This window comes from Podarcis melisellensis, assembly GCF_964234715.1.
Source record: "Podarcis melisellensis genome assembly, chromosome: 9".
Classification (NCBI taxonomy): domain Eukaryota; kingdom Metazoa; phylum Chordata; class Lepidosauria; order Squamata; family Lacertidae; genus Podarcis; species Podarcis melisellensis.
In genome coordinates this window covers 59,807,453-59,826,588 of record NC_138541.1, presented here as the reverse complement: position 1 = coordinate 59,826,588, position 19,136 = coordinate 59,807,453, and the positions used below count along the sequence as shown (strand labels likewise).

The 19,136-nt window shown below is 41.0% G+C and overlaps 1 protein-coding gene across 1 annotated transcript in view; it reads right to left on the bottom strand.

The window, feature by feature from the left end:
* PDS5A (PDS5 cohesin associated factor A) overlaps positions 1 to 19,136 on the bottom strand; it is a 56,059-nt gene that overhangs the window by 19,944 nt on the left and 16,979 nt on the right. The window contains 17 exon segments of the mRNA XM_081924344.1: positions 445 to 568; positions 1,454 to 1,614; positions 2,367 to 2,472; positions 2,865 to 2,980; positions 3,871 to 4,010; positions 4,100 to 4,148; positions 5,162 to 5,243; positions 6,945 to 7,058; positions 9,211 to 9,362; positions 10,758 to 10,903; positions 11,355 to 11,449; positions 13,726 to 13,841; positions 14,197 to 14,337; positions 15,378 to 15,458; positions 16,586 to 16,712; positions 18,177 to 18,274; positions 18,649 to 18,735. Of these exon segments, the coding sequence (XP_081780470.1) occupies positions 445 to 568; positions 1,454 to 1,614; positions 2,367 to 2,472; positions 2,865 to 2,980; positions 3,871 to 4,010; positions 4,100 to 4,148; positions 5,162 to 5,243; positions 6,945 to 7,058; positions 9,211 to 9,362; positions 10,758 to 10,903; positions 11,355 to 11,449; positions 13,726 to 13,841; positions 14,197 to 14,337; positions 15,378 to 15,458; positions 16,586 to 16,712; positions 18,177 to 18,274; positions 18,649 to 18,735 (1,935 nt within the window).

Below are 19,136 nucleotides of genomic sequence, written 5' to 3'. Positions count from 1 at the left end.
CAAGACACTATAGAGGTGAGGAATAATGGCAGGCTTGAAGTGTTGTTGCAACTTGAACTTACCAAGTGAAACCACGATGTTTATCAGCTATCAATTACGTGCCTTTAACTGAATGTACTATATACAAGTTTATTTTAATAGAAACAAAGTTAAATGCTGGTGCGATCAACATTCCTGATACGGTAACACACCAAAACAAAAATAGTTTCAATACATTGACAAATGTGCCCTTAACTTTCAGTCCTTCAGCCAATCAAATAAAGCATTAGTTAATTTTCTAATACTTCTAATGGAAGTAAAATGTTGCTAACTACTAGTGGACCCTGACCCCTTCTTGAAGTGTTATATATTCCTTGAAAAGCCTGGGTTGTTAGAATAATTTCAAAAGGTCTGATAATTGTGATTCCATCCCTTCATGGCTTTTAACAAGTCAGACAAACCTACCTCAAAAATCTGTGCAAGCTGAACTTCTTTATTTGAAAATATGGCATGTATACAGTGGACAGCTTGTTTTGCTTGGTGAGGTGTTCCTCTCTTTGCTTTCTGATGCAAAATAGGAATAAGGGTTCTGTATAGAGTTAGCACAAAAAAAATTATACCAAAAATAAATTCCTGTAATGTTTGCAGGAAGTCAATGCAAGATTTTTTTGAAACATAGAGAACCACCATATAAAATTAAATTCAGAGCACACGTTCTTAGGTGGAAAGGTAGTTCAAATACATTGGTCATTGACAACCCCCACCATCTTCCATATGAAACAGGATGCTAGATTAGAGAGATCCAAGCATGGCTCTTTTATGGTCTTAAGACATATATGAGCACCAAGGTTCACCGCTCTTCCCAACCCGGCAAAAAATCTAACTACAAATCAAGGCAGTGGTTTTCAATTAGTGTGCCGTGACACCCTGGGGTGCCTTGAATGATGGTCAGGGGTGCCATGGGCAACACTGGCCTCTGCCCCTTTTTCTTTCCCTCCCTCCCTCCTCTGATGCCCTCTCAGCTTGCTTAAAGCCAAAGCCCTGGCTATAAGCTCTGCAGGTAAATGGTACCTCTGGACGACATCTCTTTTGGGGCAGGATGGGCAGCTCAGAGACCAGGGGTGGCCGCAGTGGCTGCCCAGAGGACTCCCAAGGAGAGAGGAGGGGAGAAGAGGCTGAGGGAACACTCCACAAGGAGGATGTTTGAAACAGGGTGAGAGGCTACCATTTCTGCAGGGAAGGGGTGACATAACTGGGCTCCTGAGCTCCACAGGAGGGCCGCAGAAAGAATGCAGTTGGTCAAGGGAGCCGTGGACTCAAAAAGGTTGAAAACCTCTGAATTAAGGGATGCAATAGTAATGGGCAATGAGGTTATACGTGTTTGCACCAGCAAGAAAAAGATTGTCTAATATCAAAAAGCTGAAAGACAAGACAGTACCAAAAGCATTTATGGTATTTGAAGAAATGCACTCACGATCGTATCTGGGGCAGATCAGTTTCTATTTTGTGCCCAGTGTTTCTGAATATCTGAATGGCTGCCTCTGCTACTTTATCATCTTCCATCCTGAGGCACTGCAGGAGAGATTCATACGTCTCTGCAGAGTGGAACGAGGTAGGATGCGTGAAAGACAGAACCTATGGACACATATCAAAACAAATTAGAAAAACATATTCATGAATGAATCCTGAATATCTGGGAGTGGGGCAGGGTATAAATCCAAATATAGATTCATTTCCCTTTGTGCTTGCCTCAAAGGAAGGGGTGGGAAACACTAAGATTATATTGTGAAAGTCCCAATTCTTGACTTTCAGAGTTTATTATTTTTTAATAACATTTTTGCATTAGCATTTCAAATTTTACAAATTCTTTTAAACAACTATCAGAATAAATCTCTCATATCGATTGACTTCCCATCCACACTTCCATGGTGTTCTTTTCTTACCTTATAAAGCTGCTATACTGCTTATATTTTATCTAATTTTGTGTTGTGCCACGGCCGCCTTGACACCCATGAGAATTGTTCAGTGCCCCCATGGCAGACATTTTGGCCCTCAAGCCCACAGCACTTTCTCAAAATTTGAACTGTGACCACTCATCCAAAAAAAGGCTGGCAACCCCTGATCTAATCCATCTACACACAATGCAATTTATTGTGCTAATACCTAGGACAACATACATCTAAAATTCACTGCATTATGCAATGTACAAAGAGATTAAAAAGGAGTGTTGCTGGCCCATTCCATAGGTTTCTTCAAGTGAATGTCAGCATTTGAAGAAAGGTTTTAAATGTCAAGAAGCAGCACTGACTCTTCAAAAGAATACTGAAATGGATTGCAGTGTAGTGAATTTAGAAGTATTACAAGACAAGTGATTTTACAGACAGTACCTTGAGAAGTTCAAGCCCTGAACGAATAGCTGTATCGGGGCTTACACCCTCCTCTTCATCATCAGCTGTCCCTTCTATTGATTTATTCATCAGCTTTACTAATGCACTAAGAAAAAATTGGGGGGGAGCTTAAATATACACTTACAGCTTACATAGTATACACACATTCAATCTACTATTTATTTGTAAAAAGAAAGGCTTATCTATATAACTAAGTCAGTCTAATATTCCAGTTTTCTTCTGAATATTGCTTATTTTCACAATAATCTAGAATATTATTGAAATATTCTTATTTCAATAAATTTTTCAACATAACTTCACCTTTGTTCAATATTCCATTTTATTTTTAAAATAAATCTTATTTTTTATTAATTGATTTAAATTCATTCCTAACTACTTTGAAGTGATAAATCTGATTTTGAAAGAAACTCATATTAGCAACAGTAAAGAGCTGCCTTGCAAAAACACTAAGATGGGACAGCTGTCAGTCAAGCTCACCTGATGGCTTCTGAGTCAATGTGTACAGGGGCAATTCTTTCCAAAAGAAATTTTACCATCTCCAGGAAAGGATTGGTTGGCTGTTTAGGATTAGCAAGTTTCCGTGCAATCTCCCTCTGAATAAAATAAAAGGATTAAGTTATGACAAATCTGCAATAAATTTGTACAAGCAATACTCCGAATGAGTCAAACAAACAAACAAAAACAAAAGCCACACTAGCTCCATAACTCACGGTACATTTCAGAAAATCAAATACTGCTAAACAGAGCTAAAATGTTCTAGCCCTCTGCTGTAGTGGTGTGGTGATCATTGACAGGTCAGCCCAAAATAAAGTGACCTGTCCTCCATAAATTTCCTGTCCACAGCAAGATTTTATCATGGTGGTTGACCTGGTGTGTTACTGAGACACAAGTGACTGAGCTGGGCAGATCACCTTTATTTTAACTGTGCCACACCGGGGTATGCAGTGAAGCAGCAGCAGACAGATAAAAGTACCATACTTTTCCATGTATAAGATTAGGTTTTCTTACTTTAAAATAAGGTTAAAAATATGGGGGCATCTAGTGCATGTGCCCATTTTCTAAATTTGGGGTCCCCCAAAGTAGGGGGTGTCATACATGGGGGTGTCTTATACACGGAAAAATATGATACTTTCTTCTAACCAGAATAGGGGCCTTCTTAGGAGTGGAGGAAAAGCAAAGTGTGCACTTATTTAAACTATTGCTTATTTTAAGCAACAGTTTAATATTTTGTGTGAACCAAGCCAGTAAAGCTTGCTTGTGGGTAAACATTTAGGAGTACCCAGGCATGTGTATATACACTTCCTAAGGATTTTCCATTATCAGGAGCATCCCTGACTTCTTGGCTCATTTTTCTGACCCTTCCTACCATGTCAAAGCCCCATATTTTTATTGTGGTATTCCTGTTCAGAAATGCATAAAAGAAATGCATAAAAGAAACATAGCCTATCTATACTGGAAACAATAGTAAAAACCTGGTTCTTACCACACAGACATCTGCTTGCTTACAGGAGCAGGTAGGACTGATTAATAGTTCAAGCTGAGAACGAAGCTTCTCATCATCACCAAGAACCTGATTGAACTTTTTCACAAAGTCTTGTGCCTTCCCAGGATCAGGAAGATTTTCTATAGAATTGAAATTCAAAAAGGTAGTTTATAGTAGCAGCTTTAGTTGTACTGAAAAAAACAATGTAATACTCATCTACAGATCTTACTTGCTATGGTCATCAGCTTTCCAAACATAGCAGCACTGTTTGCTTCTGACTGAAAAGAGAAGTTCAGAATGAGCATTTATACAGAAAGTTTTGTATACCAGAGTTGCTTCTACTGTTGCAGAATCTCTCTTCTCTCCCCTCACCCCACTTTGGTATATTGGTTCACGATTACAAATACATGATCATCAAATAAAATAATACACAAATATCAGCGTTTTGCTATCCCATAAAAGCCAATTTCCAACAACAAAGCAGTCCTAACTTAAAAGCAGGCAGCAGTAGAATTTGATGGAACAGCATAGTCACCGCCACATCCACAGGCCTACCAGTCACACTGGCCAGGGCTGGCATTCTGAGTGGGCACAAATTGGACTGAATGCTGTCAAGTGACTACAGTGAAACTGAATTGGGATCCAGTGAGTCCTAGGCCCGCTCAGCCTCTCTCTCTCTCTCTCTCTCTCTCTCTCTCTCTCTCTCTCTCCCGTTTTGGGCTTTCTGTGGACTACCGTAGATAGGAATCATGCCAATGACAGGAATGGGAAGATCTACACCAGCGGAGGGATGCCAGCACAATAGTTTTGGGCTGTGCAGAAGAACACATTTGCTCTATCCTACTGCCAGCAGATCAGGATTTTGGGTTGCAGTGTAAATTAACAAAAAGAGATACTTCTGTCTTTTCCTCAAAAAACCCAAAGGAAAGTGCTAAATATTATTTAGTAATGTATTATTCTGATTTATTCTATTAAATGTTGCTTCTAGTTTGTTCTTTCAGGAGCATTAGAAAATTTTAATGAAGAAGTCACTGATTGTAAAGGACTGACAACAAATATTTCTGAGCAAGAGCAGACCCCTTGCTTTAAAGTTCCATTAAGATACTGATTACTAAGTTCTGAACTAAGAAAAAGGCAGTATTAGAATTTGAAATTTTTTTAAAAAGGTGGAAAAAGAATTTGAAATTAAGTTTAAAACCATCGTTTAATATATTAATTCTAAAATATATGCAGATGTGTTACAAAACATTAAATGTAAAATGAGGCAATTAAGTTATTGTGAAAACCGTACAGTGGGTTGCTTGTGCAAATCTAGTAACTCCCGCACGTGACTCCTAAGCATGTTCTGGCATTTCCACATTTCATTCAGTGCCCTAAGCATAAAAGAAATGACAAATGTGTTAAAATCTGAAAAACCAGTGTGATTCTAAAAATACAAATTGAGTCCCAAGCTGACTGTTCTTCTATCACATTATCTCTTGTTGGCCCAATATCCTGCTCTCAATAACTTCTCCAGCAACAAGTCTGAACATATATTATGTGTATATGGAGATCCAGATGCCTTCCCACCTGTCAGTTGGTTTTTAACCAGTGTGTGCCTGCACATGCACGCACACAGGCACACACAAAATTCATTGAGCTCTTTATTCAACTAGTAATTTCAAAATACCATGTCTTAAAATCCAAATACAGAAGCTAACCTTGAATAAAATACAACTATTGACAAGATACTAGGAGTGAACATTGGCTCTGTGCATACTATGAACTATGAGGTAAACTGAGGTGATTCAGGGAAGGTCCTCATGTTTCTGAGTCGGTTTATGCTGTTAAGAATATATCATGAGGTGGAACAGGAACTCCCTAAGCTTTTGTGTGTTCTGTGCCCTTGACAGTCCAAAAATGTACAATCATGTATCTTTCTTTCTTTCTGACAAACTCAAGCAGACTGGAGTACTGTCTAAGTCAGTGTTTTTCAACCTTTTTTGGGCAAAGGCACACTTGTTTCATGAAAAATATCACGAGGCACACCACCATTAGAAAATGTTTAATATTTTTTTCTTTAATGTCAAACAAAAACGTTGCGGACCGTTCTCTGCTCAGCAGGGCAGGGATCGATCCGCTGATCCCCACTGAGCCGGCGGATGACAGCTCCGTCTCCGCACACAGTGCGGAGAGGGAGATGTCAGAGCCCCGCTGCTCTCTATGGGGAATCGGATGAGAGCGGACTGCCTGTCCGCTCCCATCCGATCTGATGCCCACCCAGGACGGATGGAAAATAGGGTGGACACAGTCCGGCGCCCGCCTAGTGGGCGAAAATTTGACTTTTTTTAAAAAAAAATCTTTTGAATTTTTCAATTTTTCCCACGGCACACCAGGCAACATCTCGCGGCACACTAGTGTGCCACAGAACAGTGATTGAAAAACACTGGTCTAAGTATTAAGAGGAAGGGTTGTGGTGGAGGAAAATGGCATAAATCTTCATTTTGTTGGCTAGGAGGACATCCCCCACCCCAGTCTATTCTAGGGATTTATGCTATTTTTCTACTACCCTCTTCCCTATGATTTCCACTGTATCGACCCCATATCAGTGAAGTTCGCCCTTTTTCTTTGTTCTAAAAAAATAATAAGCAAGCTACAGGAGCTTTCTGTCTATGATAAGGACAGGCTTAATCCACTCTGGAGGACCTGCTAGGCTTACAAATTTCATCCTCAGAAGAATAGAAAATAAAGTGAAAGTTGTGTTATGATCCCACATAATGGGAAGGGGGGCAGATTTAATTCTGTCCTGAATAATGAGTTCAATTGCAAAGACACAGAGAGCACCTGAAACAGATAGGGCTGCTTCCCAAAGCAACATATATTGATACAAATTGAGTCTTATGGCCAGTGTACACTCCTAGTAGACACCCAGTTCAGCAAATTGCTTCAACAATTTGTTTGCTAATCTTAACAGGTCAACTAATACGTAGTATTCTGAACAGTGAGGCATTTTGTTTTTGAACCTCCTACATATTGTGTGTTTAAAGCGACTGCTAAAGTGCACTGAGAACTTCCCTATGTAGAAGGATACTCACTTAACAGCATTTGGGTCTAAGCTAGCATACAAATAATATAAGCACTTCATCCGCTCTTCTGTTTCCAAGTTATGTGGAACAAGATACTGAGCAAAGATTTTCTCCACCAATAATCTGCAAAGGAAAATAAGTTGACAGATTTTGTATTTTCCAAAATATTCATACTTTCGAATTATGAGCATAAGCCTATGTATACCACGACATCATCATCTCATTTCCACATTATCTGATATCCCAAAACAAGCAGGTTTGGGTGGATCTCCTTTGGCAGTTCCTCCAAAAACCTCTGTCAAGAGTTGGGGGAGCCTGCTGAATGGGGAGGGGCTATGGGGGTGTCCACAAAAAACTGGGTGGAGTCACTTTCTGTAAGTATGAGCTCATGGAAGGGAGCTCTCCCAGTTTTCAGCAGCTCCTCTCCCCCACCACGATACAGCTCACTCTTTGATAAGAGTGAGGCCCTTACAACCCTCAAGCAAGGATTTTCAGCAGACTGACTGGTGGAGGAGGGGGAAAGATAGTCCCTTCTGGCAACCCCCTTCTACCAACACTTCTCAGGATCTAAACCAAAGAAACTATTGCATCTGCTTGAAAGACTGTAGAATACCCCTTAAAGGTAAAGGGACCCCTGACCATTAGGTCCAGTCGTGGCTAACTCTGGGGTTGCGGCGCTCATCTCGCTTTATTGGCTGAGGGAGCCGGCGTACAGCTTCCAGGTCATGTGGCCAGCATGACTAAGCTGCTTCTGGCGAACCAGAGCATCACACGGAAACACCGTTTACCTTCCCTACTTGCACTTTGACGTGCTTTCAAACTGCTAGGTTGGTAGGAGCAGGGACCGAGCAACAGAAGCTCACCCCGTCGCGGGGATTTGAACCGCCAACCTTCTGATTGGCAAGTCCTAGGCTCTGTGGTTTAACCCACAGCGCCACCCACGTCCCTTAGAATACCCCTTACTATTATTAATTATAATATTAATATCAGTAATGGGAATCCTCATTATTAAGGTAAATGAATTAACTAACCCCTGTAGTTCATCTGGAGAAAACAAATACACTTCTCTCATCTAATGGCAAATTCAACAGTCAGATGCCCTGAAAACATCTAAAATAAGGACAAAGTAAAGAAGGCACACACTTTTCCTTTATGAAAATACAGAATCAGCAGAAATTACCAAGAGACTAAAGTTCCATTTTTAAAAAGGAATCTTATGATAATGTATCACAAACATGCATTAGGGAAGGATGCTACTGTATCTAACCTTCGTTACATATCTTTAAGCACCAGGCAAAAACATTTTTCTTCTCCCAGGCCTTTGGCTATTTAAAAATCTTATGGCCTTTTAATCTTTAGGGGCAAGTAGCGTTTGTGTGTGCTACTATGTTATGTAATTTTGTGTTTTGATATTGTAAACTGCCCTGTGATCCTCAGACGAAGGACAGTATAGAAATTTAATATATAAATAACCAACCAACCAACCCCCCCCCCCCATTATATAATTGTTTGTATGCAGGCAAAATTAATCTATGCTGCATAGGAATGCCTGCACCAGGGTGTTTCTTGCAGCACGCTAGTATTCTGCTAGTATATTTCTCTTTGGAAACCATTTAGAACAATTATATTCTGTTGTTCTATCAAGATCCTGAAGATGGCCTTCGGAAGAAAAACATACAAAAGATGTGAAACACAATGGGTCATTTCAGACATCAATAATCCCTGCTTGCACAGTTTAATGTAGCATGCCTTAATGTTTCAACTGGATGAACTATTTAGCACTAACCAGAGATTATTATCACCAGACTGGTTTTGATCCATGGTTTTGAAGCAACTCATGGCTAGTGATGACTATAGTTTGCTCAATTCAAGTATCCTAGCAAATTACCATCATCTCAAACCATAGAATGGAGAAAGGAATATGTAAACCTATAGAGTTTACCAATTACCCAAACTATTGTTCAGCAATAGCTCAATGCTGGCCAAATTGAGCCATGGGAAATTTTATTTACGTTTCTTTGGAACAGCAGTTATTTTGGAGTACTTTTGCCACCAGTTAAAGGCTTATTTACCCTGGATTTCCCTGATCATTAGTAAGGGTCATGGCTGCTCTTGGTTAATACTTTTGTGATGTTTTTACAGGTACTTTTATTGGATTTGTGCATTGTTTTACATTGTGATGTGATTTGTAATTCACTGTATTGAAAGAGAAATAGGTTTAGATAAATAAATTGGATATTGTGCCACTCGAGGAAATGGCTTAACACTGACTTACTTGTCATCAATGCTATTCTGATAATATATGTGCAAAAGTTTATCCTTTATCCAGCTCACTTTCTCTGCTGCATCCTTTCCAGCTTCGGCATGAAGACAGTATTTCTTGTATAGCTGGGCGAGACCCATCATTGCTTCTTTTCTTACTCGCCACTTAAAAGGGGAAAAAAGAAAGCATTTTTAGGTTTACAGGATTACATACTCTCTTTTTCTTATTTAATGAGTGCCCTTGATCTGTTCAAAGTGGGGTGGTTTGTAATTACCCTCTGGAGAATATTTTGGAGCCTTTATTTTTTAAAAAAAACATTTTAACTGTTTTTCTTTCATCAGTCCCCCTATTTTTATCTCCGCCCTTGTTATGGATATAATAGTGGCTTCTAAGAGATTTTGGAGTTTTTTACTAGGTGAATGCATTTAAACATTTTCCTAATTCTTTTCCTAATTCTTAATACTATTTTTAAACAAATTTTAAACAATGAATTTCTGTTTACTATCAGGTGACACTGCAAGCATTGTTTCATAATATCTGGCAAAACAGTGATGCAGGATACTGTTTTTTGTATGTTATATGAGAAATGGGATTTTTGTGTCTTTGCTAGATCACTGAAAACCCCCCAATATTTGTGGTTACAGAATCTCATGGATTGTAAGATGTTTGTGAAATGTATTCTGCCTCTGATATTATACACCACAACTTGGTAGCTTTAGTTTGAATTTCCCTGTAAGTTTTCCAATGACTAGAATGTTTCTGAAATATCTAAAATGTAACTTGCTGTGGAAGAACCATCATTATGGTTTTTCTTCTTTTTCACAGCCTGCAGGACCATAGAAATCCATAAACATTTTACTTTTCCCAAAACAAAAGCCAGACAAGAACACTATCCACAAAAGTAGCCCTGTTCAGTTTTGATTACTTTGAAGAAAGGAGACAGGACTAATACAATCTTTTGTCTAAAATGTCATTGTAAGTTTCTAAATAATTAAATACTGAGAACAGAAACTGACATTTGACAGCTTAAATGTCACAACAGGTCAGCAATCACTTTTACTTTGAAAACTGTCAATGTGGTGATAGTAAGAACAAGTCCTGATGTGATGCAGATAATATAGCATTTAGACAGGACATGTTGCTGTTACACTTTTTCAGCATGCAGGATCACAATCTCAGCCGGAGTAAAAAGGGATTCTGAAAGTTGAATGAGCATTTCAGTAACTGGTTTTTGCCTGTTGTTGTGACGCAACGTGCAATGAAAAAAACTTAAAATATCCATACAACTTTGAAGCATGAAACTGCTACATTTTCACAGTTTTATTCTGTTATAGGATTTCCACTTCCACATGAGAATTCCCTTCACCCCCTGTAGTTCCTGGTACAGCACCAACACCTGCTCTAGAAGTTCCCCTGATCCTCTAGCATAGATTCTGGGGGAATACAAGGGACTTCGGAGGAGCGGAAGGTGAGGTCCTCTTGCACAAGCAGAAATCCACTCATGTGACACTGGTTGTCGCCCTATGAGTTTTAACATTATAGCATTCCTTTCATCTTACCCTCTTGTCCAGTGTTCTCTCTCTGACAAAGCCAAGTAACTGGTCATTGACTAAAGAGAGGTCCCTCTTGCCAGCTGTTATTATTGTAACAATGACATCATGTCGAATGGCTTCTTCTGGATCATGTGACCTAACCTTTAAGTACTCTAATACAAAAAGAAAACATTGTCAGTTTTATGCTTCTGGCTTGGTTGCAATCAAAGAACAACAAATTAGGAATACGAAATACCTATCCTTAGCCTACAATTGTAAACACACGAGTTTAGGGAGAGATTAATATTATAACTTCAATTAGGAAAGCAACTGAACAGAGGAAAGTCACAGATTCCACTTAATGAAAGGCCTGCTGTGGTAAACTAAAAATTGCAAGAATATTAGAAATGATAAGCTACTCCATTTTGTACATTGAATATGCAAAATATCAGAACCATCACACCAGCTCCAATTCTATTTAAAAATTTGCCTTGAACAATCCTTCTAATCCTTCAACTGATTAAAAACATAATCAAGTCAAACATTTATATATATTATAATTATGTTAGTATTTGTCATGCTCTTCTGTCTAATGAATCTAATCTAGGAGATAAGAGATCTTACCAGTGAGGTCTTTTGCTAAATCTGGATGGTTCATTAAACAATGGCTTGCAAATTTCACGCTTTCTAATCTCACAGGAACATGAATATCGTTAAATCTGGAGAAGGGGGAATTAATTTACAATTATAATAGACAAATAAACTTAGTATGTTTTCATAAACTCCATCATTTCAGAGTGCAACACATCCTGACATACGATAAGGCAAAGCAAACTCAAAACAAGTAGGACAAAAAAGTACAGTAATCCTTTGAATAAAAATGCAAGGTTACATTGAAACAGCTAAATGTATTGTCATTCGCCTAACCCTTTAGGGAAGAGCAGAGCCTAACTACCGTATTTTTCGTCCTATAGGACGCACCGGCCCATAGGACGCACCTCGTTTTTTGGGGTGGGGAATGAATAAAAAAAAATTATTTCCCCCCTCCAGCCGCGGCTGCCGCCCCAAGCCTTGCACACGCCTGCCCGAAGCACGGGGCACCCTCCGGAGGGCTCCGCGTGCTTCGGGCGGCAGGCTGCCACCCCAAGCCTCGCGCGCCTGGCGGGAGCTCCTGCCGGGCGCGCAAGGCTTGCAGACACTCGTCCGAAGCACGGGGAGCCCTCCGGAGGGCTCCGCGTGCTTCGGGCGGCAGGCTGCCACCCCAAGCCTCGTGCGCCTGGCGGGAGCTCCTGCCTGGCGCGCAAGGCTTGCAGACACTTGCCCGAAGCACGGGGAGCCCTCCGGAGGGCTCCCCGTGCTTCGGGCAACAGGCTGCCGCCCCAAGCCTTGCGCGCCTGGCGGGAGCTCCTGCCGGGCGCGCAGGGTTGCAGACACTCGCCCGAAGCACGGGGCACCCTCCGGAGGACTCCGCGTGCTTCGGGCAACAGGCTGCCACCCCAAGCCTCGCGCTCCTGCCGGGCGCGCAAGGCTTGCAGACACTTGCCCGAAGCACAGGGCACCCTCTGGATGGCTCCGCGTGCTTCGGGCAACAGGCTGCCGCCCCAAGCCTCCCGCGCCTGGCGGGAGCTCCTGCCGGGCGCGCAAGGCTTGCAAACACTCGCCCGAAGCACGGGGAGCCCTCCGGAGGGCTCCCTGTGCTTCGGGCAACAGGCTGCCGCCCCAAGCCTTGCGCGCTCGGCGGGAGCTCCTGCCGGGCGCGCAAGGCTTGCAAACACTCGCCCGAAGCACGGGGAGCCCTCCGGAGGGCTCCCTGTGCTTCGGGCAACAGGCTGCCGCCCCAAGCCTTGCGCGCCTGGCGGGAGCTCCTGCCAGGCGTGCAAGGCTTGCAGACACTCGCCCGAAGCACGGGGAGCCCTCCAGAGGGCTCCCTTTGCTTCGGGCAACAGGCTGCCGCCCCAAGCCTTGCGCGCTCGGCGGGAGCTCCTGCCGGGCGCGCAAGGCTTGCGGACAGTTTCCTGAAGCCTGGAGAGCGAGAGGGGTCGGTGCGCACCGATGCCTCTTGCTCTCCAGGCTTCAGCGAAAGCCTGCATTCGCCCCATAGGACGCACACACATTTCCCCTTCATTTTTGGAGGGGAAAAAGTGCGTCCTATGGGGCGAAAAATACGGTAACTAGTTTACATAGTACTGCTGAAGAACCTCTGCCCATTTTTCTCAAACCACACCCATCCACCCTCACAGCTGATTTCCTATGTATGCCAGATGTCGCTGCAAAGAAGCAATCAGGAAGTTAAAGTGTGCTCCTGATTGTTCCTTGGCAAGCATGGTTTGCTACTGTTATTGATCAGCTTAAGTTTTCTATTTGCACGTGCAGTTTAAACCCAATGGTCTTCAAAGGGATTTGCTTGTTGGTGCACCTCACCTTTAAAAGTTGGCCCGTAGCCACCTGTGCTATATATAACTATCAAAAACATAAATGCTACTACTTGTATGTAGTGTACATAGTTATTCCAGGGAAACCGTATACTGTTACAGCATATAAAGGCAGCAGGGAATACAGTGGTACCTTGGTTTAAGAACAGCCCTGTTTACGAACGATTCGGTTTACGAACTCCGTAAAACCGGAAGTAGTATTCCAGTTTGCAAACTTTACCTCTGTCTAAGAACGGAATCCAAACGGCGGAAGGGCACTGCCGGCAGGAGGCCTAATAAGGGAAAGCGCGCCTCAGTTTAAGAATGGTTTCGGTTTAAGAATGGACTTCCAGAATGGATTAAGTTCGTAAACTGAGGTACCACTATTAGGCAAGACCTAAACTTAGCTTTGCTTCAAGATGTGAACTCCAGTCCTATCTGAAAATAGAAGTAGGTCTAACAATATGTAGCAGATAGCCATGACCATATGAAAATTACAGATTTTTTTAAAAAAGAGATGAATGGTAGAAAGAGAGCTGCTTTGAGACAAGAACAATTAAAAACACGTTTGTATGTTTTCTCACCGGCCAAGAAAGCACTGCCAAAGCGGACGGTTCTGCGTTGCGAGGTCAGAATCCTTAGAACCAAATAGCTTAGCTAAAAGGCGAACAACAGCTAAACGTTCCTCTCCATCGTTGCTCTACAGTTTGAAGACAACAAAAAACAGAATTGGAATTAAATACTATCAAAACGAAACAAATATACAAAAATCAAAGCCATGTTATTCAACTATTGGATTCTTGCCTTTTGAAAAACCAAAGCAATACAAACAAGTATTCCAGATCACAGACTCCTATGAAGAGCTCTCTCTCTGTATTATGCAACGCCATCTTAAAGCCACAGAGCATGCGAAGCTACTGTTTCAGAAACATGAGCCCAAAGCACCACTAAACAGGTGGATCTAGTTGCTTGGTTTTTTGGAACCTAAACTGTTGTCACAGCCTCATGCTGGGGACCTCCACATATGTAAATATTAAATAACTAATTTCACTTACCTTCAGTTTGAACTCAAGCTGTGGCATGACGGACAGCAATAAATTAGGATCAACAGCAAAAAGCTCCTGAATTAGATCAAATATATGCTCTGACAAGTCACTTACAGAAGACTTTCCTAGTACCAGGACCTGGTTAAAAAACTAGGAAAAAAAGATATTATTAATAAGGTGCTTTTTAAAAAAAAAAGTTTATGAATAGAGATCCACAAATTTTGGCTGGTTTTTGTAGTTAAGTATTTGTGCTTGCCACCAGTCTTGTTTGTCCCACAAACTGAAGGAAGGGCAGGCAAAGCCCAATGTCTGACATCTAGCAGAGCTTCAGGGGGACTCTGTAACAATGAAACATGCCTCCAGAGCACATCACAAGGTGAGCTTCCACCCTCTTGTACTATGGCAGGCTGCAGGGTAGGGGGGCATGTTCAAGGACACAACAAAAGCCACTGAGATTGCCTGCCCAGAGCTGCAGGAAGGAACCGGAGTAGGTTGCAACAAATCGTACTTAAGCGCATTAATTTTAGGGCACTACTTTGCAGATTCCGGTGCTTAAAACCAGCTTTCAACTAAAAGCTCAGACTTTTATAGAACTCACTATCAGCATAAGCAGTGTTCCAGCAGGAGACATTCACATAATTCTATGCCCACATGGACATGACTCATTTTCTGTCTGTGCTTCATCAATATTATTTGCTGAGTGTCTTCTAATCAGGAACTTGCCTGGCAGCCTGTGGAAAGTAGCAATTGCCTACAAGCAACCAGGCAAAGCCCCATGTCAAATTCTCTGTCTCCTACCAGGAGAAAAAAGTCCAATGTTCAGCCACCACAATGCTGCCCTGTTTCCCCCAATATGCAAATACAGCATATCAATACTAGCAACAGCACCACAATTCCATATGCTATATATCCGTCAACAACACGATTGTTGGATTTGTCTTCTCTGACTGAAATAAGGAGAGGGAGAACAGCATTTGCACTGAGAGTAGCAGAGCCACATTATCCACTGCGATTCCATAGCTGGGTAGACACAGAAAAGGACTGTGGCTGCTGTCCTAACTCAGAGAGAAAAGGGGAAAGGAAAATTCCTATTCTGATGGTTTAAATTGATTCAATCAAACAAAACAGTGATATATCAAAGCAGTTAAGAGGGTAGCAGTTAATGGTATGTTGATGCATTTATTACTTACATTGGCAATGCATGGCTCAATGGTCTGGACCGTCCTTTTCAACAGGACTTTTGAAAGATCAAATGCCTGTTTATTAAGGTTCTAGAATACAGAGGGGGGAAATTAAAAGGAAAAATCAAACTATTTGTTAGTGAGCAGCATTAAATAGTACTATTCATTCTACAGAAATGGATCAGTTTGAGCAGAAAATAAACCAAAGGTTCTAAAAACTCCCTCTTATACAACTGTCTTATACATACTTCTAATTAGCTAAAATATGCCACTTAAAGTTTTATATAGCAACTTATCTTTAAAGCAAAACATTTTAAATGTGAAAGGCACTATATAATGAGCATATAGCTCATAATATTAATCTTATTAAGGCTAATATTTGCCTTGATGCCAAAATAAAAAATACATATTCTTTCTCCCAGAATGGAGTGATCCTCACATTCACATACGCCTTCACTTCCCCCGCCCCGCTGTTTTTTTTATATACTCAAAATAGTCTTGAATCCATTATCTGCACTTTCAATTAGAGAGCAATATGACACATTTTCTAATTCACATCTTTGAGTTGAAGCAATTGTTTTATCTAGTCTGGCAACCCTATTGGTTCACAAGTTGTCAACTGCACACACCCAAGATTAAAACATGGCAAGTTCCTAGGACAGCTGTTTCCAAGCTGCCCACTAGATGTTGTGAACTACATCTCCCACCATCCCAGTTTAATTGGGCATGACAGGAAGGTGATGGGAACTGCACTCCAAACCATCTGGAGGGCACTAGGTTGGAGAAAACTGCCTTCTTCTCTACCTAGCTTCCCATTTAATGACTTCCCTCATTCTGTTCCCATGGAGTCAAGCATTACCCAGCACCTAACCTAAACTGAATCTTGAACAGATCTGTTGGGTCCCAGGAGAGATGTTGTATGCAGTCTACAGGAAGAAAAGCAGAGGGCAGACGTACCTTGGGCTTCTCCAAATCAGCACACTATAATTGCTCAGCCCCAGCATCTCTCCTATGAATCAACTGAGTACCTCTACATCCAGAATTGAGGAAGCAGCAACAAGGTATATGCACAGAGGGAACAAGGAAAGACAAAGGAGGGAGGGAACAAGCAACTTTTGCAGTTCTCTGGACAAAACATCGAAATGGACACAGAAGTAAAGCTATGCTACTGAAGCACGAGTGGGGAGAGGGTTGTTGTTGTTTTTTACTTTGCAAACCTTGTGGGCAGGGATGAGGTTGATAAGAATTGAGTCCAATAGTTCTTGAGTAACTCCATCTCCTTCCATGATGATAGAACTCATCAAATCTAGCATGTGCATTTGTACTTTCTGGTTGTGGCTATTGCTAAATATAACATCAAAATTAGAATACATTGATTTAGCAGTACCAATATAACCAACTAATAACAGATCCTTGTTACTAAATGACACAATTAAATCTCACATCCTTTAACATATATCTGTTAATAAAAGCAATTAGGTCATTGTAACTGACATTTTCCTTTTAAGTTGAGTCACTATCAGTCACATGATGACCTCTCCCTGACCCATATACCATGCTGGGAGGTATCTTGGATGGAGGTTCACCATACTAATCATTCCTCTGTTTATTCCCTCAAATCACACTGCCTCAATACAGCTTTGTATACTTTAACAGTCATGTCTCCTTTAATGGCAGCATTAATTCATTATCTGAATCTTATTTTTATAATGAAGTGAGGAGGGTATCTGTTACAAGAGTTCCTGAGGGAGTGTTGTGCTATTTTGCGCATAGAAACACAAACTCCCAATGGACTCCCAGTCAATTCAGAGTGACACTACCCAGTGTCAAGGTGATGGTCAGGTTTTGCTCCCAATGAAACAATGCCTCCAACTGTAGCATTCCACTAGATTGACAGAAGTAGGTCTCAAGAGTACTTTGACACAGAACCCGCACACACTGCCTTGTTGTGCAGAGGAGAGGGGGAATGAGGCCAAAATTTGACAAGCCTTCCCCAGCCCTCCTGCTACCTTCCCAAAGCTGGCTAAGCAAGGCACCAGGCTTTGAGGAGGAGGTGTGAGACTCAGGCATGGTCCTAAACCTAGAGCCTTCACACCTCCTTCCCAAAGCTGGGAATGTGCTAACTAGACTTTGGGAAGAAGATGGGTGGATTATAGGACCCTGCCAGAGCCCTCACACTTCCTTCCCAAAGCGCAGCACCTCCTTTCCTGGCTCTGGGAAGGCAAGGTGGGTGTGGGGGGAGTCAAGTGTTGTTGAGGGCCGCCAAAAAAACACTGAGGGCCCCACATGCTATGACTGTCCTGGAATAGAGGAACTAAAATTGTCCCCAGTTCTGTGGGAAAGTAAATTTTGCCACTCCTACAACTGTCTTGCCATTTAGAGCTAGGGTCTTTTGTCCCACAGAATTTAATGGGAAAGATAATGAACAAAGCCCTCTCCAGTTCTCATTGATGATCACATTAGACTCGTTGTAGAACTCTGAAAACTAGCATTTGTATCTCTCGCTCGCGCGCGCGCGCTCTCTCTCTCTCTCTATATATATACACATGCACACGCACACACCCAACATAAATATAGCAGAACATAGAAAAACTGCAACTCCTAAGGTATTTTCTTTTAGTGTTGCCAATATTGATTTATAATATAAAATTGTAATAAATCTTAATCAAGTAATATTTCTTTCCTGGGTCACTAAAACTTTAGACAATCCTGGAATACACAAACCGCAACTATATTATTATTTTGACATTTTTTTATTTTTAAGTTGCATGCAAGGATTGCACAAGAGGTCAAAGTAATCCAACTTACTTGATAACTGAAAAGAGAGTCCTAAAAAGCTGGATAAAAATTTCATTGCAATCTTCCAACTCAAAGCAGATGTTGTAAGATTTAACCCAAGCTAAATTCTATAACAAAAACAAAGCATTAAATTACAGTTCTGATCTGAACTATGTATACGCAAATGTTGATAATATGCATTAAAATTTCAAAGTATTCTGCCAGTATGATCAACTAAGCAGTTCTGTTAAAAGGCCAAAACCCTAATTTCTAAATTCAGGAAACATGGATTTATCCATTTATGTAATCTTTTGCTCTAATAATATCCAAATAGTTTCACAGGTTGACATATCTGGACACCATTAATATAAATCTAGGATCAGAGCCAGAAGTTTGGTTTCTGTAACAAGCATATACATTATTAAACTGCAACTTTCACAAGTCCAAATTCCTTTGACCACAAGGAATTAACATGTATAAATAAAGTATAGTAAAAAGTTACCTCTAGTAAGTAGAAGTATCTGTTAAATTGGGGGCTCTTTGTATCCTCCAATCCTTTTAACTGTCTTGTAATAAACAAGAATATATCCTGCAAAACAAAAAGGAAGTGAATGTTTTACAGATGTACTCTGATATGTTAACATTGCTAACTGTATAGTTCAAGTTCTTTATATTATAAATATTATACTCGCTATTGGGGAAGTTTCACAAAGGCCTTGTTCAGACTAACAATGGTTTTAACAAGAATAACCCCTAACAAGCCTTTCACAGTTCTACAACACAGACATGCTCATGGCTTCCACTTCCACTTTTTATTAACCACAGGTTGTCAATATATGTGAACCCGAACAAACAGTGGCTAATCTTAACTATGGTTTGCACTAACAAGCTAAATACAAATGATGGGTTACAAAATGGCTTGTTTCTATAAATCATAGTTAAGATTAACCAGGTTAGGGTGAATCAGAACAGTAGTGAAAGTTTCTGAAC